Source organism: Mustela lutreola, chromosome 9, assembly GCF_030435805.1.
Source record: "Mustela lutreola isolate mMusLut2 chromosome 9, mMusLut2.pri, whole genome shotgun sequence".
NCBI classification, from domain to species: domain Eukaryota; kingdom Metazoa; phylum Chordata; class Mammalia; order Carnivora; family Mustelidae; genus Mustela; species Mustela lutreola.
Window position 1 is genome coordinate 91,858,491 of NC_081298.1, and position 23,407 is coordinate 91,881,897.

General features: G+C 40.6%; 1 protein-coding gene and 1 long non-coding RNA gene across 3 annotated transcripts in view; one reads left to right on the forward strand and one right to left on the reverse strand.

Annotated features, from left to right (window-relative positions):
• Window positions 1–5,839, forward strand: part of ANTXR1 (ANTXR cell adhesion molecule 1) — a 220,999-nt gene extending 215,160 nt beyond the window's left edge. For both annotated transcript variants that reach the window (XM_059187868.1, XM_059187867.1), the window contains exon 18: window positions 1,782–5,839. In XM_059187868.1, coding sequence (XP_059043851.1) covers window positions 1,782–2,042 — 261 coding nt within the window. In that variant the 3' untranslated portion in view covers window positions 2,043–5,839. The remainder of the gene's footprint in view (window positions 1–1,781) is intronic.
• LOC131840245 (uncharacterized) overlaps window positions 1–23,407 on the reverse strand; it is a 41,245-nt gene that overhangs the window by 7,405 nt on the left and 10,433 nt on the right. The window lies entirely within an intron of this gene.

The window sequence follows — 23,407 nt, forward strand, 5'->3', positions numbered from 1 at the left end:
CTTAGGATGCGGATGAGTTGGGTGGGTGCATGTGAGGCCAGGTTGGCTCAGCCTCCATTGTCTCCCACAATGCATCGTGCCCCTGCTATGACTCTCGGCCCGAGCCACGTCTCAGGTCATGCACTTGTATCTCCTATAGGTGATTGTGCCTTAAATTCCACAAACTCGCCCTCTTCATTCCCCCTCGACCCCTTCCTCCAAAGGCCTGTAAAGGGAAAGTCCAGCCTCTCTAGACATAGCCCATCCAGGGCAGATGCCCCGTGCTGGGCACCCATCCTGGAGGGTGAAGCTGGGAAAAACCCACCCACCAGCTCCAGCCCCAGTATAGCGTCGTATTGGGTTAGGATGAGCAGGAGAGAGAGTAAGGGGGAGGACAGCCCGGAAGTCACGTGCCCCCACCCCACCTCCTTGGTGGGGAGGGATTCTGCAGACATCCAGGACACACAGTAGAAGGGACAACAAGATGTCCTGCAGGCCCAGGACATTTGGAGGAAGGCTAGGACCCCACTAGGATGGGTCCACATCCTGCCCAGGCAAAGCAGGAGATTCTGATGCCAAAAGTGAACGGAGCACAGGCACAGGAAGGAGAATGTCATCTGTTGGGGGGAGGAAGATGGCAGGGCACGCAGGACTGACTTTGGAGAGCTGAGAGGTAACACCACAAAGGAGAGAGGGCTACTTGGGCTGGCTGCAGGTTCCGGACTTTCTAGAGGCTGCTGTAGGGCCTCTAGGTATTTGCTCTGCATTGTCCAGTGAGGTCCCCAGGAAGGAGGGTAGCAGGGGAAGGCTAGGGAAGCAGAATTCAGGGCAGATGTCTGCTTTACAATGAAATATCCCCAGGCTCTAACTCTTAAGAACCTAAGCATGCCTGAACAGATGCGGCAGCATCTGGAAGAAGCGGGACTGCCCCAACCAGATCAAGAGCAGGAGAAATCGTTTATGACAGAGCTTTGGGGATGGCAGGGACATGGAGGGGGAAGCTGTATCGACTGGTATCTTGTCCACAGCAGGAAGGGGAGCTGCCTCCTTAAGTCACCCCTCAGCGCCAATGGCCAAAGGGGGCAGAAGTTGATGGGGAGAGGCAAATGCATGAGCACCTCTTAGAGTCACCCTGGTTTGCCACCTTCATGCAGCACAGATCACAGATGGACTGAGCTCGAATTACAGTACAGGAAAAACTCATGGTGTCTGCCTGCTACTGCCTTTAGGAGTATCACCAAAAGCAGTTGAAACAAGTTCCCTTTGTTTAAAAAATGTGGAGTCCCCTGCCTCCTTAGAAGACATGAGAATGAGAATGTGGCAGCAAAAAGAGAGGTTCTGGAGCCTCTTTGGGATTCAATCACCAACCGCCACCTCTCCCTGGTTATGTGGCCTTGGGAAAGGCATTTACCGTTTCTAAGCCTCAGTTTCCCCACCTATGAACTAGAATATTTGATAACAGTTCCTGGCTGGCAAGGCTGTTGAGATGAAATCCGATGACCTCTGTAAACAGCTTGACCCCGCGTGTCCAGTTAAGGTCCGTTCCCTCTTCTTCCTCCCCTTTGAGAGAGACCCTCAGGGAAAATGAATTATAACAAATAATTTTACAACCCAGTAAGCCCAGAAAAAAAAGAAATGGGGAATTTATTTGTTAAGTTCTACCATATGTCAGGAGAGTACTGTCATAAACATTGTGTCTGCTTTCTACATGTTTCTTTCAAGCTGCTCACCTGGCCTCCCTTCTGCCCTGATGTAAACAGCAAATAACAGCTCACATGTCCCTCTCTCTGATTCTCTTCCAGGGGCGCTGTATCAACTTCACCAGAGTCAAGAACAATCAGCCCACCAAGTACCCTCTCAACAACGCCTACCACACCACCTCACCGCCTCCCGCCCCCATTTATACTCCCCCACCCCCTGCTCCCCATTGCCCTCCCCCACCCCCCAGTGCTCCCACCCCTCCAATTCCATCCCCACCTTCCACCCTTCCCCCTCCTCCTCAGGCTCCACCTCCCAACAGGGCGCCACCCCCCTCCCGACCTCCCCCTAGACCTTCTGTCTAGAACCCAAAGTTCACGCTCTGGGCTCTTAGAAACTTTGGGGAGGAGGCTCCTCTGTGGTGTTAGAATAAGTCTTTCCAGTTAGGGGAGGCTTCTGCTTTGGAAATGAGTGGTGATAAAGCCCACTGACCTTCACACACCTTAAAAATTGGTAGGTAATGCCAATGCATCGACAATTGTGATCAGCAGAAGAAACAGAAATTTTGAAATGCCTGAAAACAAATGATGAGGCACCTACAGTCACAATTATAACCAGCCAGCCATCATCTCTAGAAGGTTCCAGAGACAGTGAAACTGCTGAGATGCTCTTAAATGGGATTGGTCTCATGGAGACCAATAAGAAAATCATTTCTCTGAGGGTGAAACACAGTCGGATGGATAAGAAGTAACACTGCTGGGTTTCTAAATGCTGCCTTCCCTCCTCCACCTCCATCACTTGACCCTGGACCCTTGGTCTAGGAACCAAGGAATCTTCACTCAAGAAGGTGAAAACACTCTGCCTACAACTTTAGGAAAAGCTTGGGGTCCCCATTGTGGCAAGAAACTCAACATCAGACAGGTATCCAAAAGCATGTTTGCCTGGGATTTGCGAAGGAGTAAAAACATATGCCTTATTTTCCTTTCCAATTCTCCCAGTTTCCAAGCGAGAAAGAGAGCAGGTGTTTACAGATGGAAAAAGTTATGTTGCCACGTTGCTGTGTAAGTGAAATCAGGTGTGTGCATTGACTGGAGAGTACTGATGAGAGCATCAGACAGTTTCTAAAACCCACAGGCCACGAGCAGCTAGCGGTGGCTGGCTTTGGCCCGATATGGTCCACTAATCAACAGACAATGGCATTGTTGAAGAGCAACCTGTTAATGATTCATGTTAAAAATCAAGATTAGGCTTCGGTTTAAATCACGTAAGATATGAAAAAGTGACTAATCCCATTTTTCAGAGACAAATGTGCGTTGATCTTCCCAAAATGGCATCACTAGCACCTACCATACAATCTCTGTGGTTGGTTTCTTTATTTCTTTCTTTCTCTTTCTTTCTTTCTTGGTAAAGTTGTATACCAGAGATTTGTAGGTAGAGTTGAGAGACAATGGTCATAACATAATATGGAAACCATCTCCAGGTTCTTTAATTAACCACACAAAAAAAGCCATGTATGTGTAGATGCAAATATATTTCTCCTTGGCTTTTCAACATACTCATAAATATAAGCTGTCAACCCAGGAGGAATATACTAGATGTTCTGCCTGAAATTCCCACCAGGCCTGGGATCCAACCCATTCCTCCAAGTCTTTCTGAATCTGTTGCCATCAGTAAGCCCTATAATCGCTTTCTAAACATTGGGCTTCATCATCCAGGGTGAAAACAGAGGGCCTCCGGTATCCCCAATCAAAATTATCTCCCCCTCCAGCTTTCTGCAGGTCTTAAAATTCCTCTCCCAAACTGCTCAAAGTCTTAAATCTTTTCTGGAACAAAGCAGAATATAAAATAAATATAAACTTGGTGCTTTGGGTTATGGTCTCCAAATATCCTTCAAGAACCTATCAAGCCAGCCTGATTCTTAACACCTTACTTAGAACAGAGATATAAGGACCTGGCATGCATTCCATCAACACCAATTCTTATAGCCATGGCAGCCATTGTTCATCAATCATAGCACTATCCATGAAGCCCAACAATTTCTTCACAGTCCTCACACCACAAGTTCAAGGAGCCACCATTAATCCAGTCAGAATTTGAGAGAGAGATGAGCCCTATTTTCCATCCCCACTTTAGAAAGCAGAAACAAACGGGAATTGCTCGGAGGAATGGGGAATCCTTGGGCATCAAAGGTACAGTCAGGGGAACACAGATCTCGGCAGTGCCCTTGTGGGGGACCACATGCACTAAATCCACAGCACCAATGCCAAACTGACACATCTCTAAGTGTACCTCAGACCCAGCCTTTCTCCCAGCCTGCCACTTCCAAATGCCCCACCTTCTCATAGAGCTAAAGTCAGAGATGGTTTCCAGGCCTTAGAAAAGCAACCTCCCTTTGCCACCCGCTCATCCTGGCCTGTATTGTCTATTCTTACAACACGAAGCTTCTTTAGTATAGTCCCTCATGAACCAGGGGCCGCAATGTCTCAGTCGCCTACAGTGACATTGCTGGTCTCCGGCAAACCATTCAGTAGGAGAATGGGCTCCCCAGGCTCACAGCATAGAGACGTTGAGCCCATGGCAACTGTTTTGACTGCTGGCAGTACAGAACAGTCCACCCCACACCACTGCCGCCTGACTCACTGCGGCCATAAGAAAGTTCAAGCCAAGATACAGACATTGTACAAGATGGCGGGCACCATTCAAGATCTCAGCGGCACATTAATGAGAAGCCCTGTGCAGTTTCCACAACGTCTTGGTGAACTTTCGGATGAATAGGGAACTGCAAAGATGTGCTGATCTCCAAGAGGATTAGCAGGGTTTGTCCTTAAAATGGACTCATCATGTCATCCCTAGTCATTCAGAATTTACATTTGAGAAGGTGAAACTTCTAGACTATACGAATAAGGCAATATAGGCTCGTACATTTTTGTTAAAGACAAAATTCTTTAACTGACTTATAAATCTATCAGTACTTGTATCATTCCCTGTAAAAGGCAGCAGACATATGATTGTCATCAGGAAACTGCACAAAATTATATTTTCAACCCCCATGTTATTGTCCTTGTGAAGTTTTTTTTAAATAAAAACCAATTTTTTGTTGTATATATTCGTATTCCATGTGTTAGATGGAAGCATTTCCTATCCAGTGTGAATAAAAAGGACGGTTGTAGTAAATTATTATAAAGCCAATGATATTTCATGGCAGGTTATTCTACCAAGCTGTGCTTGTTGGTTTTCCCATGACTGTATTGCTTTTCTAAATGTACAAATAGTTACCAAAATGACGAGACCCCTGTTTGCACAGCATTAATAAGAACGTTGAGTTCCATGGTCCTCCTCATTGAAGAACAGCTTACAGTTTCTGGCCTGGAGCTCTGCACATACTCCAGTGAGACTGTAGAAGTTCTCTCTCTGACCAAGGTCAAGAACAGAGCAGGTGGGCAAATTAATGAATAGACTTGGATATCTGGCCACGGGTCACCTCATTGTAAATAGCACTAAAAGGGGCCAAGATGATTCTGATGTCTCATAAACACTAGAGTCCAAACACTGTCATATGAGAAAAATCCACCAAAGAACTAGAAAAAATAATAATAATCGTGAGATAGTAAGTTTCAGCCCAATGCCAACTCAATAAAAACAATTAATGCTGTGTAAAATGGGTTGAATTAGCTTGAGAACTATATAAAGATATATGCAGTGAAAAGCCTGTTAATGCACACCAGATGGGAATGGGGTATTCTAGTCAATTACCTTTTCTAGTTATCTGAGCTCTATTATATTATTGTACTTGGATAACCAACTTAAAAGAATTAGAATATGATTTTTTTAAATACACTTAACATTAAACTCTTCTACTAGTTCTTTCTTCTTTCCATGATAATTCAGAAGACAGTTATGGATCTCGAGTGAGTCATTGTTATAAAAAATCAGTTATCACTGTACCCTGCTATAGGAGACTGGGCTAACCCTGCACAATGACAAACTCTGGAAGTTGCTTTTTTTTAAAAAAAATAATAATAAATTCCTAAAATCATCTCTTTTACTGGCTATTCGTCTCTTTGTTATGAAAATAAAATGTAGATTGTTCAAGGGCTTAACATTTCGATGATAATAAAATGACTGTTGTTATGCAAATTAAATTGTATTTCTCAAATCATTATTTAAGTTCTTTACTGTCTCCATTATTGCCATTTTTTTCCTTCAGCTGTCCAACATTCAAAATACTCTCTATTTCTAGTAACTGTTTTAAAATTTAAAAAGTAAACCAAGCTAAATGAAAATATAAAGTAAAAAGTGGAGACAAAGAAGCAGCCAGAAAAAAAACTACAGGTTCAGTTAGGATTGTATCTGGCTGCCTTCACAAGATCTGTGGCTGTGACTGATTTGACTCACATAGCAAGGACTCCAGCGGTTTGCAGCTGCTCAAGACACCAGGCAACCACTGAGTTTTTATGCTGTAATGAGCACTGGGTATTATATAAGACTGATGAATCACAGACCTGTACCCCTGAAGCCAATAATACATTATATGGTGATTAATTGAATTTAAGTTTTAAAAATAAGTAAATAAAACTATAAAAAGATGGGGCGCCTGGGTGGCTCAGCGGGTTAAAGCCTCTGCCTTCGGCTCAGGTCATGATCCCAGAGTTCTGGGATCGAGCCCCGCATCGGGCTCTCTGCTCAGCAGGGAGCCTGCTTCCCTCTCTCTCTCTCTCTCTGCCTGCCTCTCCGCCTGCTTGTGATTTCTGTCAAGTAAATAAATAAAATCTTAAAAAAAAAAAAAAACCATAAAAAGAAAGAAGCCAGGCAGTAAATACCCTTCCTTCTGTATATACCTCAAAATATTTTCATTATATCTGCAATTCTGATACAAATCATTTAATTCTTCTTTGCAGTTTCAACGCAGCTCCTCCATTTAAATTTTTTGTAGGTAGCTGAGCATCTTTCTAGTTCCTGAGTTTGTTCTTTAATCTTAAGAACAAAACTTCATTAAGCCTTGAATGCATCTTAATTGGAATAAAACCAACTGCAAACAGAAAATCATGCCACACTTTTTCCAAAATTCCAATCGTTTTACTTTTTAATAGCTTTTTGGGCACAGGCACATTTTTAAATTATATCTTTAATCATTAAATGGTTTTGAGATAACTGGCTAGCAATTTGAAAGGAAAAAGAAAACTTGGAGCCCTACCTTACTCCTTGCACCAAAATTAACTTCAGCTGTATTTAATTTAAGGGTAACAAATAAAATAAGGCAAGTACTAGAAATGGAAAAAATATTTGCTCTATCTTATGAAGAATTTTTAAATCCTACATATTGCTCATATTACCAACCAACTTTCTCATGAAATCTCTTCAACTACCCTAAGGCTCCAATGCATTAAGTTGAACAAAGAAAGGGACCATTACAGACAGAAATAAGGTCACTGATCAGGTGCTGACTGTGAACTTAAGCAGGAGATCTATAGTTTTTCATCATTAATCCAAATTTTATGCCCTCAGATAAATATGTTTCTCTGGAGTCTCACTTAAGTGTAGAACCACCAATATAACACTTTGGCCTTCTAAACACATTGCAAACAAGTGCTTAGAATAACCAAGCATGGCTATATGCAAAACAGGTGGGTGTACTCTGATTACAACTATACTATGTTGGCTTTAACCACCATGTCCTCATAAAATTTATATCTAAACAAATCAGAAGCCTTATAATTCCACTAGGTGTAACTGCCTGTCCTTTTTATTCAACATCCAAATGGTCAATTATATAAATTCTTCCTTCTTCACTGAAAGCGGGACATTTTAATTTCTGTAGTTCGAAACTGTGCAGCATCTCCTTTATTTACTTTTAAATATCATTTCACAATGTACTTAAAAGGCAACACCAACAGCTAACAAAATTCTGCCTAAGTCACTTAAGAGCTCAAAACAAAATTCTGTTAAAAGATGTTCAATTAGGGGCTCCTGGGGGGCTCAGTCAGTAAAGCATCTGACTCTTGGTTTCCACTCAGGTCATGAGCTCAGGCTGGGATCAAGCTCCCCACACCCACCCCTTTAGGCTCCCCTTCAGCGGGGAGTTTGCTGGATTCTCTCTCCCTTTCAGACTCCCTCTACCCCTCTCCAACGCACAGGCATGTGCACGCATGCACTCTCCTTAAAATAGATCATAAATTTTAAAAGATGTTCAACTAATTGTGCACGTTCAGTACCTTAATGGGCATTTTAGTTACTAGTTGCTTATAAACATTAAAATAAATATAACTCATAAAAGACATTTTCCTTTGTGTAGTGAAGTGGTTTGCATGCTAGCAAACATTTTTAAAGTAAAGAAATGTTGGGTATGAGTGCTAAGAGTCCAGAAAACATTCATTTTCTTCTGAAAGGGAAGTCTTTTTTTTTTTTTATTTTATTTTATTTTTATTTGAGAGACAGAGATCACAAGTAGGCAGAGAAGCAGGCAGAGGGAGAGAGGAAGAAGCAGACTCCCCGAGGAGCAGAGAGCCCGATGTGGGGCTCGATCCCAGGACCCTGGGATCATGACCTGAGCCGAAGGCAGCGGCTTAACCCACTGAGCCACCCAGGCGCCCCTGAAAGGGAAGTCTTAAGGCAAGACTCAGCCACCCATCACAACCCCTTTCAAAAATGCATCCCCAAGAACCACTGAAAACGTACAGCCATCTCTCTTCACATTTTTTTAAATACGAGCACTTTAACTTTCCCTTCCCTGTGAGCCGCACCCCAACTCTGTAGGAGACAGAGCGCCTGTCTTTTTGCTTAGTTTTACGTTTGAAAAGTATTTACTGGACACCTATAGATTCTGTGAAACCTACTTGAAATTAATGACAATATGCATTTCCAACCAAGCTCTTGTAGAAACAGATAAATATTCCACAAGAATGCCAAAAGTGGTTTGTAGATAAGGGGATGCAAAAGCTCTGACGTGCATCTGAAATTGCAGTAACAGGTTTCTCCCTAGCTGGGGTGGATTCCACAGGAAGCAGCCTCTGTCTCTGCCCATGTGGCCCAGGGATTCAAAAGTCAGGATCCGAAGAGTAGAAACGAAGACAACAGGAGAAGGGAAGGTGAGAGGTGGGCTCAAATCGTCTCTTTAGGAAGATTAATTTTCTTTCCTGCTTCAAACAAGCATTTAAGTTTTTGCTACAAATATTCCTTTCTGATGCCTCAGCTGACTGCCTTCTTATCTCTCTGTGCAGACCTGGGTGTAGTGATCGCCTCTCGGTGCTCACACAGACACATCCACATCGTCAGTGTCTGGGTAACACATGTTTGATTGCCCTGCTTTTGCTCGAAAGACTTTCACACTCGTTTACATTTGTATCTCTTCCAGTGATGTAATCACTGCTATGAGGAATAAGACCTGCAGAGGTCCAGGAGGATTTGATTCTAGCCCACTCCTTGTGGGCCTCACCAAAGGTACCGAAGCAAATGCACACTCTGAGCGGGCCCTGCCCACTCCATCTGTTACCTGCTCAGACTGTTTGATTTTAATGCTTAGCTCAATGTTTTTATAGCCTTTTCAATATTTGTTTTAAAAAATAAAGATAATTATTGGTGCCTGGGTGGCTCAGTGTGTTAAAGCCTCCGGCTTCGGCTCAGGTCGTGATCCCAGGGTCCTGGGATGGAGCACCGCATCGGGCTCTCTGCTCAGCAGGGAGCCTGCTTCCCCCTCTCTCTCTGCCTGCCTCTCTGCCTGCTTGTGATCTCTCTCTCTCTGTCAAATAAATAAATAAAATCTTTTTTAAAAAAATAAAAAAATAAATGCTTTTACTTTTCTTAGCAAGTTAGGAATAGGGGGAAAAAAAAAAGCTTTCTTCTTTGGTGGATACCTGATAAAAGGTATCCACCAAAACCCCACAAAGACGTTATACTTAATGTCGAAATATATAGAGCTGGCTCAAAAGCCATAAGGAGATGTCCTTGTGAACATGCCTACAAAAGGCGCAACTTGCACTCTAGTCCTTACTTTTAAGGTCACAAACAAAAGCTTATTCAACACTCGTAAGTATACAACACATAAATAAATACAATTATAACAGAATGCATCATGGGGAGGCACAGCGTAGAAACCAAAATGTTATATAACCACCAGTTGTCAATCAAAAATATCAATCAAGGCTAAATTTACATGTACACAAAGCAAGCTTAAAAGGAGGAGCTTCCCAATGCTCCTTCTTCTCCCCCTCAGTAGCCTGCTTCTACTCTTGAAAGTATACTTTACTTATCTACTCAATAAACTCTCTCCACCTATTCTGGTCTCAGATCTCCAATTCTTTGGTGCATCTGGGATAAGAACTAAGAGACCCTGTAACACTAGAAGTATTCTCTTTAAAATAAAAAAGAAAGGATTCTAGCCATCACCATTCTTGTTCACCTTTGGTTCTAGCCAGTGCAATAACACAAAATTACAAAGCAACTGTAAATATCAGGAAGAAAAAAAAATTGTCATTGTTTTCAGACAGTATCATTGCCTACCTAAAAATTCCATGAGAATCATCTTAAAACTTTTACAACTAGTAAGAGGCCAGTGACCTGGCCAGGTACACCATCAGCACCATCAATAACCATGGGCAAGTTGAAAACTACCCATTCATAATAGAAAAAATATAAATTACACGTTTATATTTTGAAAATATTTCTAAATTATATGCAATCATATTACTTATATTTTATATATAAATTGTATATGTACATTAAGAAGAATTAGACTTACCCCCCAAAATGTACAAAACCTATAGGAAGACAACTATAAAATTTTATGAACTATCCTCATTAGAGGGAGATTGGTACTACATTCCCTAATGGGAAAACTTAATACTGAAGAAATGTTGGTTCTCTCACAAATAATCTACAAATTCAAATGAGGACCAATTAAAAAAATCTAGAAAGATTTTTAAATAATTTCAAATGCAGATTCTAAGTTTTAATTAGAAAAGAAAATGGACAACATAGCCAGTATATGGTAATACAACAGAACAATTTTATGATATATGGAAGTTTAGTTAATGGTAACAGTGGAATATCCAAGGACTAATTCTTTAATAAGGGGCTATCTAGTTGGGGGGAAATAAGGTGAAATTCCTATCTCTGCTGCAAAGAAAAACAGATTTCAGATGGATTCAAGAAAAGAGAACACAAGAAAAGTACTTCAAATTAATAATGACTGTGTCCCTTAGTAGCACTGTCTGTGAATGGAAGGTTCTAATAAATCTTACCAATCAGATAGGTCTCAACTCCCAGGAAAAAGCAAGAAAAGGGTAGAGAAAAATGGAAGGGCAGGAGTTGCCAAGGCGAGAGTAAGGAGAAAAAAGAAAAAGGGATCTCTCACCCCCACACTCGGGCACTACAGCAAACATAAATTGGTGTAGCCTCTCTAGTCCATTCTATACATTTGGTGTCTGTCATACGGTAGTTAACCAATGCTAGTTAAATGGACAAACACGTCAGTGAAGAATCTCCACACATCCAATGTTTAAGCAAATCAACAATAGAAATGGAAGCTGTATCTGAGACAATGTTTTGTTTCAAGAACCAGAGGTAATAAGCAAGTCCTCATTTCCCCATTGCCTTTGAGCAAATATGCAAAGCATGGTCTCTCACTGGGTGGTATTGAATGAATTCCTATAAAAATTCATTAACTTCGTCAGCTCCCTGGATTGCTTTTCAATGCATACACATTCTTCCACATTCTATGTCAGCTGAGGTCAAGTCCCTTTTTTGCAGTTGGCCTGGGAGGAAAAATAAGAGTAGATGCCAGGAACTTCGGGCAGGTGCCAGAAGGAAAAAAAGGCGCCAGCACTGGCAGTCACCAGAAGGATCAGCTCCAATTTGCCTCGTTTGTTTATCAAATGTCCTGTCTCAGGACGAGACTCCCTGCCCTTCTACAAATGCATAGAGTGAGACTCGACAGTTTTGTCGTGGCTCATTGAGGAAACAGCAAGAATCCAGAATCAGCAGTCAAGCTGTTGTGATCCCCATTAATGTATCAGTCACTGAAGCAGCTGTTTATTTGTAGATATATGTTCTGAGATTTCACAACTGCCTGAAAGGGCTTTGTTCCGTCCAGGGTAAGAAGATCTCCTCACCTCGGCTTGCTTCAGTCTGAACTACTAGTAATGTTCCTTTTCTCCCTTTTTTTCTTTTTTTTTTTTTTTGGAAATGAATAGATTTTATTTTTTAAGAATAGTTTTAGGTTTACAGGAAAACTCACAGATAACATGGAGAATTCCCCTACATCCCCTCTTCTCCGTACACAGTTCTCCCGATTATGAACATCGTGCTTTAGTATGGTACATTTGTTATAACTGACACTAAAGTCTATAGTTTACATCAGAGGCCGCTCTTTGGGTTGCAAATGCACATGTATGCACTCCATCTCATCCAGTATCATGCACAATAGTTCTGAGACCCTAAAAAATCCCTTGTGCTTCACCTCTTCCGCCCACCTCCTCTCTCCTCTTGGACCCCCAGAAACCTCTGATATTTTTATGGTCTCCATAGTCTTGCTTTTCCAGAATACCTTAGAGCTGGAATCAGGTAGTGTGTAGACTTTTTAGATTGGCTTCTTTCACTTTGCAATACACATTTAAGTTTCTTCCAAGTCTTTTCATTGTTTGATAGCTCATCTTTTTCTTGCTGAGTAATACTCCATTGTCTGGATGTTCATCCATTCACCTACTGAAAGACACAGATGTTCACATTCTGACTGATTTGAATGGCTCGCAGAAAGGAATCGGTGAGGTGGCTCTATGTTTTCCATAAATATAAATCAAGCATGTTTAATATATTTAAATCATCAGTTGAGGTTTCTTTTTAATTTCAGTTTTTATGTTTGTTTTTTATTAGAAGTTATTTTTGGTTGGCTTTCAAATATGCTTGTTTATCTTTCATAGGCACTGTACCTTAAATTTTGAATCACTTTACTTTCTTTAAATATATTAAACATGCTTAATTTTTATTTTGTATCCAATAATTCCCATATCTAAAAGCTTTGCTGGCCTGATTCTGTGGTTTGTTGTTCCTGCTGACTTTTGCATATAGTGCCTTGTCTCCTTAAATGCTTTTTGACTTTGACTCTGAGCCCACATTCCTCAGAACTTTATTCATGGAAAACTCTGAGGTTTGTGTTGTGATTGCATTTCTCCAAAGAAAATTTATGTTTGCTTCTTCTAAAAATCTGGAATCATTGCCAATCCAGAACTGTTTTAAAATAAATGCTAACCTAAAGGTATTTAGAATCATGCAGGTAGTGTAAATTTGGGTTACAAACTTGAGTTAGTGCCAGCCTGTGGTTAAGAATTTTCAAGAAAAAATTTTCTCCCTTAACCCAACAGGGAAAAGCAAGGTCTTCCTTGCTATTACTAACTGTAAGTCAGAGTATTTTCTAGTTCATTCACACTGTAAGTTGCCTTTTAGGTTCCCAGCTTCTTATGTTGGCTTTTGTCTCCTGTTCACTCAACAAACATGTGATCATCAAAATGAAGGCTGGTCCTTGAAAAAATGACTAATTCCAGGATTGGTACACCAAAAAAGTACAAGTGCAAGATAACACTGGAACATAGATGTACAATAAAAATAAATTAAAGATGATAGATAGATTGATTGAGTAACTTAAAAATCTTCCCTAGGTGGGCCTGGCTGGCTCAGCTGGTAGAGTAAGTGACTCTTGACCTCAGAGTTGTGAGTTTGAGCCTCACATTGGATGTAGATTTAAAAAAAAAAAAATCTTCCTGGGGCACCTGGGTAGCAGTCAGTTGAGCATCTGCCTTTGGCTCCGGTCATGATCCCAAAGTCCTGGGATGGAGCCCTGAGTCAGGCTCCCTGATTGCCAGGGAGTCAGCTTCTCCCTCCCCCTCTGCCCCTTCCGCAGCCCCCACTTGTGCTCTCTCTCTCTCTCTCTCACTCTGCTCTCTCTCTCAAATAAATAAGTAAAATCTTAAAAAAAAAAAAAAAGATAGATATACACATCTATACAGACATGTAGATGTACAGAGAGAAAGATAATAGATATAAATACAGATACAGATATAGACATAGATACAGGCATATAGAAGGGGAGGAGAGAATACAACAAAATTGGTAAAGTATTAACCACATGAACGCATGGGAATCTGGGTAACCAACACACTCCAGGATTCTTTGCACCATTGTGCTATTTGGAACATTTCTGTAAATCTAAAATTATTTCAAAATAAAAGTTAAAGAAATGAAAGCTGATTGTACAGGGTCCAAAACCAAGACTGGAAGTAGGCCCAGTCCTGGTCTCCAGTCTTGCCCATCTCCCAGAGTCAGGCTATGCCAGAATGGAGGGAAACTAAGAACCGAGTCAGCCTCAGTGACGCTGGAGAATGACGTGGGCTGAATGAGCTAAGAGGCAAGGGCCAGTGAGGGCTGCAGGCAGATGTGCCACCGATACCTGGTGCGTATGAACAGCAACAAAATCACAAAGATATGCTGACTACGAACGACAGATTAACAGAAGTGCTTGAAGAAACAACAGTCTGTGCAATAGTTTCCAAACTATGCAATGTCTTGTATTAACTTCAGATTTCAGAAACGAAAGAGCAAATAAATCAATTGCAATATAATGTGAACTCATTTGATTTATTAAGACTGGTTGAAACTCTCCCAACACATATTGGTCTAAACCCTCTAGAACTTTACTGTCTAGTACAGTAATCATTAGACCCATGGGGCTATTCTAATTTAAATTATTTTTGTGAAGTGACAGAGAGAAAAAAATTATTTTTAAAAATGAAAGAAAATTTAAAATTCAGTTCTTCATCACACTAGCTACTTATCAAGTGCTCAATGGCTACATGTGACTACTGACTGCTAACTACTGTACTGGGCAACATAGATACAGAACATTTCCAACACTGCAGAAAATTCTGGATATTCTGGAATTCTACAGAAAACACTGTACATCACTGTTCTAGAAGCTGAAGAGCTCATCACTGATGAAGATGGCTGTGATTTTTTAATTTCATTTTCTTTGATTCATGGAAAATATCAGACAAAACATGAGAAAAAACCTTCAATAAAACTCAAACATTCCACTTCCTGGAGGATTCAATATTAGAAGAGTTCTTTCTGCCAGATGGAAGAAACTCATCAAGAAGAAATAGGAGTATAAAGAACCCTGAGGAGCACCAGGCTGGCTCAGGCAGAAGAGCATGCGACTCTTGATCTCAGGGTTGTGAGTTCAAGCCCCAAGCTGGGTGTAAAGATTACTTAAATAAAAAATTTTTTTTCATTTAAAAATTAAATTTAAAAAAAGAGCCTTGAGACTATTGCAAACACTGTTGAGATGATTCTGATACTCATATGTCCTCTGACTTCTGAGTTGATCCACATTTCCCCCCACCTTCCACACCCACCTCTGCACTGTGGAAAATGTTGTTCATGTTTTATTCATTACACTGAATGGTTTGGCAAGAAATAGTTGAGCAAGAAAAGCTACCAATAATAAAGCCTGTAATATTATCTAAGGAACTAGGAAATTGACTTAAACATCAAAATTAGGGAGGTAAGGAGTTAGAACTCTGACTTAACAGGGCTGGAAGGGAATTGTGAAACACTGAACTTTCAGAGCCTATGCTCCCTTCATGTCATATCTGACAATAGCTGATTGCTCAATGAAAGCTGAAATTAACCACTTATAATCTCCAATGGTTATATTAAAAGCACTCCAGTAGAATCCAGAAAGAAAAAAAAAAAAAAAAAAACTTTGATACCATTCTTGAAACACTTGTAATACCATGGATTATTTTAATATAGTATATATAATAAAAATATAAATATTTACAAGGTAATAATAAACACTAACTTCAAATAGTAGTTATCTCTAAAGAGAGGAGAAGAAAAAACATCAGCAAGGGAGACACAGAGAGCTTCAACTGGATTTGTTCATATTTTCTTTTAAAAATCTGATGCCACTGGGGTGCCTGGGTGGTTCAGTGGGTTAAGCCTCTGCCTTCAGCTCAGGTCATGATCTCAGGGTCCTGGGATCGAGCCCCACCTTGGGCTTGCTGCTCAGCAGGGAGCCTGCTTCCCCCTCTCTCTTTCCGCCTACTTGTGATCTCTCTCTCTCTCTCTCTCTCTCTCTGTTAAGTAAATAAATAAAATCTTTTAAAAAGATAAAATAAAAAATAAAAATAAAAATCTGATGCCGAAGGTGCCCGGGTGGCTCAGTGGGTTAGAGCCTCTGCCTTCAGCTCAGGTCATGATCCCGGGGTCCTGGGATCAAGCCCCACGTTAGGCTCTCTGCTCGGCGGGGAGCCTGCTTCCTCCTCTCTCTCTCTCTCTCCCTGCCTCTGCCTACTTGTGATCTCTATCTGTCAAATAAATAAAATCTTTAAAAAAAAAAATCTGATGCTGAGATGGCTTAAGGTTAAAGTCTTATAGAACTATCTTATGGTATGCTTGGAATGTTCCTATTTGTCTGAAATATTTCATAATAAAAGTTTAATAAGATAAATTCTACTTCTCCCACTTAGTATTTATGGGATCCTAATTTTCCTTTTTTTCTAGTTGCAAACAAAACCAATATAATATCTACTAGATGGGCTGTTGTGAGAAGTTCAAAAGACCCTCAAACCAATCAAGACACCTGCATGGAGTCTGGAAGGAGGCCTCCTTGGGAGTGACCAGGCACTGGGACGTGTGGTGGTCCAGCCTAGCCAATCAGGCATGTGGCATGCAGTTGTCACGCTCTGCTCAAAAATGTGAGGCGAGAGATGGCCCATTTTCCTTTGGACTGGAACAGACTGAAGGAGTGAAGCTGGGTCCTGATGTTCCAGTTAAAACAGAAAGAAGATTTAGATTTGTAAGGCTCTCTGCTTACTTTGGCTGGCCACACTTACAGTTTCTACATCTGTCCTGGAGTCATGGGGAAGCCAACTATGTAGATGTAGATGTACAGAGTGGTTCTACACATCAGCACTTTAGGGACTCCGGTTCCGCGCTGCAGCTCTATAAAGGCAGCAACAGGCAGCCACCTGAGAAGACTAGAGGCTGGAAATAGCTCAGAGAACAGAGGCCAATTTGGAATGGTTCCCAACCCTCCCTTACCCCACCCCTGCCCCACGCTGTGGTGCCCTCGGTCACTGAACTCTCAGTCAAGTGGCCTCTTTCCACCCCATCACTTCTAAATGTTATCCTCCCTTTCTTCTGTTCCCCCTGGAGTCCTCATTTCTGGGAAAATCTCTCTTGAGTTCTGCTTCACCACTGGCCTCCTCCCCCTGCCCTTTGGAGACCCGGCTCTTCCCTGAGGCCACCTCCCTCACAGCCCCGGCCCCATACACCAAAGCTGCCCAGAGGTAGTACTGGAATCTTCCTCACTTTTCCCTCTACCTCACACTCCTTCACCACTTCTCAAGGATGTCATCCACCAACTTTTTAGGCACAGTCCTCACAAATTATGATGCTTCCCCAGACTCTGACCTTGGCTTTCTTCATACCACATATTTTCTTCATATCCATTCCATGATTTCAATTTTCCTTAAGAATTAATGACTCCTCACTCTGTACCGCCAACACAGATGTCTCCCCAGCATTCCAGATCCATCCTTTCAACCACTCCTGGGACATGACTACCTGGATATTGTACAGTCGCCTCCAGGGTACAACCTCTTTCTCTCCCACCTCCAAAGCATGCTTATCTTGAACACCAGTGGCTCAGCCACCCTACCTTCTCCTTGCTGCCACATCTAGTTAGTGACCAAGTCCTGTTGATTTTTGCCCCTGGAATAAATAATAACCTCTTCCATTGTAGTCCCATTTCCCTTCTAACTTCAGGGGCCATCATCCATTCCCTGATACATAGTGCAACCATCCTCTACTTTGCTCTCAGTCTCAGGTTCCCTGACTTTGGTCTTCCAAGCAGGGGCTCCAGAGTTATGCCTCTAAAACACAACACTGATCATGTCACACCATTGGACAATGTATTATTTCTTTTTTTTTTTTTTCAGTGTTCCAGGATTTTTTATTTTTTATTTATTTTTTTAAATTTTTTTATAAATTAATTTATTTATTTTCAGAAAAACAGTATTCATTATTTTTTCACCACACCCAGTGCTCCATGCAATCCGTGCCCTCTATAATACCCACCACCTGGTACCCCAACCTCCCACCCCCCCGCCACTTCAAACCCCTCAGATTGTTTTTCAGAGTCCATAGTCTCTCATGATTCACCTCCCCCTCCAATTTACCCCAACTCCCTTCTCCTCTCCAACACCCCTTGTCCTCCATGATATTTGTTATGCTCCACAAATAAGTGAAACCATATGATAATTGACTCTCTCTGCTTGACTTATTTCACTCAGCATAATCTCTTTGAGTCCCATCCATGTTGCTATAAAAGTTGGGTATTCATCCTTTCTGATAGAGGCATAATACTCCATAGTGTATATGGACCACATCTTCCTTATCCATTCGTCCTTTGAAAGGCATCTTGGTTCTTTCCATAGTTTGGCAACCGTGGCCATTGCTGCTATAAACATTGGGGTACAGATGGCTCTTCTTTTCACGACATCTGTATCTTTGGGGTAAATACCCAGTAGTGCAATTGCAGGGTCACAGGGAAGTTCTATTTTTAATTTCTTGAGGAATCTCCACACTGTTCTCCAAAGAGGCTGCACCAACTTGCATTCCCACCAAGAAATGTAAGAGGGTTCCCCTTTCTCCACATCCTCTCCAACACATGTAGTATTAGAAGTCCTAGCAACAGCAATCAGACAACAAAGAGAAATAAAAGGTATCCAAATTGGCAATGAAGAAGTCAAACTCTCTCTCTTCGCAGATGACATGATTCTTTATATGGAAAACCCAAAAGACTACACCCGCAAACTACTAGAACTCATACAGCAATTCAGCAATGTGGCAGGATACAAAGTCAATGTGCACAAATCAGTGGCTTTCTTATACACTAACAATGAAAATACAGAAAGGGAAATTAGAGAATCGATTCCATTTACTATAGCACCAAGAACCATAAGATACCTGGGAATAAACCTAACAAAAGATGTAAAGGATCTGTACTTGAGGAACTACAGAACACTCATGAAAGAAATTGAAGAAGACACAAAAAGATGGAAGACCATTCCATGCTCTTGGATCGGAAGAATAAACATTGTTAAAATGTCTATACTGCCTAGAGCAATATATACTTTTAATGCCATTCCGATCAAAATTCCACCAGTATTCTTCAAAGAGCTGGAGCAAATAATCCAAAAATTTGTATGGAATCAGAAGAGACCCCAAATCGCTAAGGAAATGTTGAAAAACAAAAATAAAGCTGGGGCCATCACGTTACCTGATTTCAAGCTTTATTACAAAGCTGTGATCACCAAGACAGCATGGTACTGGCATAAAAACAGACACATAGACCAGTGGAACAGAGTACAGAGCCCAGATATGGACCCTCAACTCTATGGTCAATTAATCTTTGACAAAACAGGAAAAAATATACAGTGGAAAAATATACAGTCTCTTCAATAAATGGTGCTGGGAAAACTGGACAGCTATAAGTAGAAGAATGAAACTCGACCATTCTCTTACACCGTACACAAAGATAAACTCAAAATGTATTATTTCTGAAAGACAGAAAATAATACATAATGAGCTGGTGAGGCATGAAACAGGAAGAAGGATGCTACAGCCTACAGGACTCATGGAGGGGCCACAGCTGAAGAGGGAGACCCTTACCCTGAATATTCCCAGAGAGGCTCCTGACCCAGAAATGCCGGGTGTTAGAGAATGGGAGTAAGATGAAGGTTTGAAAACAAGGAGATTAATAGAAAGTCTGTATACAGAAGAGTGGTTCTCTACCTTGTACAGAACTCCTAGCAGAACGGTATTCTCTAATCACCCTCTCTCTACTCCTATTCTCTAATCACCCTCTCTCTACTCCAGACAAACAAAACAGAGGGGTTTTCCCTCTTAAGAGTAGACAAACTGCGGAAAACAAGAGTGGCCACAGTAGGGCATTTGGCGTCTCCTTGGTAAGATCCAACTTCCTGCCCATTGTCCTTCCTTAAAGTAAAGCCTGCCAGTTGAAAAGCTCCCCCCCCCCACATGTAGACTTCTTCTATTGCCTCACCCTTGAATATAACTAAAGCCTCACTAGACTTTTAAGAGAAGCCTACCAGGGTGCCTGGGTGGCTCAGTCCATTAAGCGTCTGTCTTCAGCTCAGGTCATGATCTCAGGGTCCTGAAATCAAGTCCCGCATTGGACTCCCTGCTCATGGGGAACCTTCTTCTCCCTCTGCCTCTGCCTCCCTCTCTCTCTCACTGTCTCTCATGAGTAAATAAATAAAATCTTTAAAAGAGAGAGAGAGAGAGAGAAATCTACCTACACTGTGAAAGAGAAAGGCCAATATAAACATTAAGAAATGGGTAATTCAGAGACAAAAAGATCTCTGATTAGGATCCTCAGGGAGATTTGTGACAGCATCACATAAGATAAAAAGATACCCTGTATAAAGGGAAGAAGAAATTTTAAAATTATTAGAATGATTGAAAAATGAAGTTAAGAAGATTTCCTAGCAAAGAGAATAAAAGTAAAGGAAAATGTTAAATAAAAGAAAAAAAGACAAAAGACATAGAGAATCAATCCATCTGACCTATAGAAGTCCCAGGGTGAAAAAGGGAGAGTATAGAAAACAGAGAAGGGGTGGAATTATTTTTAAAATAGTACCCTAATATTCCAGATGAAGAATTATTTTTAAAAATTTTTAAAAATTTTTATTTATTTGAGAGAGAGAGAGAGAGCATGAGCAAGAGAGAGAGGCAGAGGGAGAAGAAGACTTCCTACTGAGCAAGAAGCCTAATACAGGGCTCAATCTCAGGACCTTGAGATCAAAACCTGAGCCAAAGGCAGCTGCCTAATCAACCGAGCCAATCAAGCTTGGCTGAAGAATTATTTTTAAAATAGTACTCCAGTCTCCCAGAGTTCAAGGGTACCCCAATATCCCAGAATTGAAGAATCTTTAGATTAAAGGGTCAACTAAATGCACTTCAAAAAAGGAAAGAGAGGAAAAGAGACAAAGATACATGTTATGAAATTTCAAAACCCCCAAGTAAAAAAATAATAATGCTAAGAGCTCCAGAAAGGAAAAATAAAATTGTCTACAGTGGGACAGGAACCAGATTGGTTTCAGAAAGTACATCAGAGATATGGGATTCTAGAAAACACTGAAACAAAGCCTTCAGATTTCTGAGAAGAATTTAATTTCAACATAGAATTATATACCCTGCCAAACTATCACTGAATTATAAAATTAAGATATTTTGAGACCTTCAGGGAAAGAAAACTTTACCACCTATTTTTTTTTTTAGATTTTTATTTATTTGAAACACACAGAGAGAAATCACAAGTAGGCAGAGAGAAAGGAGGAAGCAGGTTCCCTGCTGAGCAGAGAGACCAATGTGGAGCTAGATCCTAGGACCCTGAGATCATGACCTGAGGGGAAGGCAGAGGCTTAACCCACTGAGCCACCCAGGCGCCCCACCACCTTTTTATTAATATACTTGAGGATGTGCTCCAGGAAAAAAAAAAAAAAAAAGGAAGAAGAAGAAGAAAGAAAGAAAAAAGAAAGTAAAACAAGAGAAGATCCACATGATCCTGGAAATGAGAGTCAACCAGGATGGTTAAGGATCCAGGATAAAAATTATTCAGCACAGTGAGAAAGGAATCAGTCTAGATTGGAACAAGAGAGGAGTGGCCCCTCAGAGAATGAAAATCAAGGAGAAAGGTGGATTCTAGATATGATACCATTCTTGGTTAATTAGAAGAACTGAAGCTTTTAACTCGGGAAGACAATGCAAGAAAAGAAAGTCAGTTGAAAATTCCAGGAAAAAATTAAAACTGAGCAAAAAAAAAAAAAGCTCTAGGTGCAAATGCAATGAAAGTATGTACATATTTATAATATAAACAATTTTTATTATGGATTTTATTTTTGGATCAATATATAGGCAAAGCATAAAAAATTAATACTGACTATAGTTATGACTGTATTAGCTTTAAAAATGCAGAGGGAAAATTACGGATGACAAGAGATTTAGGTGAAGGAGATATAAGTGAAAGAGAGATGTATATGAAAAAGAAGAGAAGTCAGTGGGTGCCTGGGTGGCTCAGTCAATTGAGTGTCTGTCTCTTACTTTAGACTGAGATCATGATCTCAGGGTCTAGAGATCAAGCCCCTTCTCAGGCTCTGTGCTCAGTGGGGAGTCTGCTTAAGATTCTCTCTCTCCTTCTCCTTCTGCCCCTCCCCCCAGTCACATGCTCTCTTTCTCTCTATCTCTATTTCAATAAATAAATAAATTTTAAAAAGAGAGAGAGAAGAGATGCTGTCTAGTTGATAGAACAAGAAATAAAAAGGTGACCAAAGTCTTTAAAATTATAAGGATAGTTAATGAAGGAACTAAAAGTAGTACTATATCACGACTTCAACCTTCATCTATTATTGCCATTAAATAATGTCTAAGTTTAATAAATCAAGTGGTAAGTAGATATTAAGTAGAAGCTCTGATGAAATATGACACATTGAATACATGTGTTAGCCTTTACTAGCTCCTGAAATGCCACTACAGATACAGTAAAAAAAAAAAAAAAAAAAAGAAAGAAAGAAAGAAAGAAGAGTTTTAAGGCATAAACACACAAAGAAAAATTAATTGAAGTGTAAAATAAATTGAAATGATGGATGCACAACTCTGCGAATATACTAAACCTATTGAACCGTACACTTTAAATGGAGGAGTTGTATGGAATATTAATTGTATCTCAATAAATTTGATTTTAATACAAGGGAATGGGTGATGAGAAAACCACAACAAAATTTCAGAAATTGGACAGCAGATGGATGCATGATAAATGACCTACAGATCCTCTCAAAAAAAAAAATTAATAATAACTGTATTCTAAAACCACAACATAGAGAGAGTCCCACAACAATTTACACTATGGATACCGCAAAAGATCTGGAAATCTGTAATACCAGGAACTGGAAGCAAGAGTGAGGGAGGGGGGAAAATAGGAGGCTGACAAACTAAGAATCAGTGAAACCCTGGAAAGTCTTCCTCTATGTCACACAACTGAGCAGCTGCCAACGGAGTGTTTGTTCTCATACTAATGTGAACACAGAACACTGAGCTAACCAAAATATTAAAAACACTGCACTAGAAAGATGGGGGATGGGAAGTGTGCATTTGATATAGCGGGGGGCCAGGGTAGGTATATGAAAGAAGGTTAAAACCTCATATTTTTTTTTTAACATGAAGTCAATAGTAAATGACTAAAACCGAACAATCGAGAAATAGCATCACAAGCAAATTCGTTTAGAAATGTGGAGGAAAAGATCACACTAATTGAAAGCGGTTGCCTCTGTGAAGTGGGGAAAGCTGGGGGGCACGGGCGGTCAGGAGACTGCTTTTGTTGGAAGTATTTATTGTCCTTCTTACCAGCTTTATTGAGATATGATTAACATGCCGTAAAGTTCTTCCACTGAAAGCACACAATTCAATGGGTTTCAGGGTATTTACAGAGTTGTGCAACCATCACCACATTCTAATTTTAGATCATTTTCATCATCTCAAAAAGAAAATTGTACTGCTGTTTTAATAACAAGCCTTGTAGGACTAGTTCACTCGTTAAACCATGATAAAATAAAATAATATAAAAACTACATTAAAAAAAAAAAAAACAAAGCCA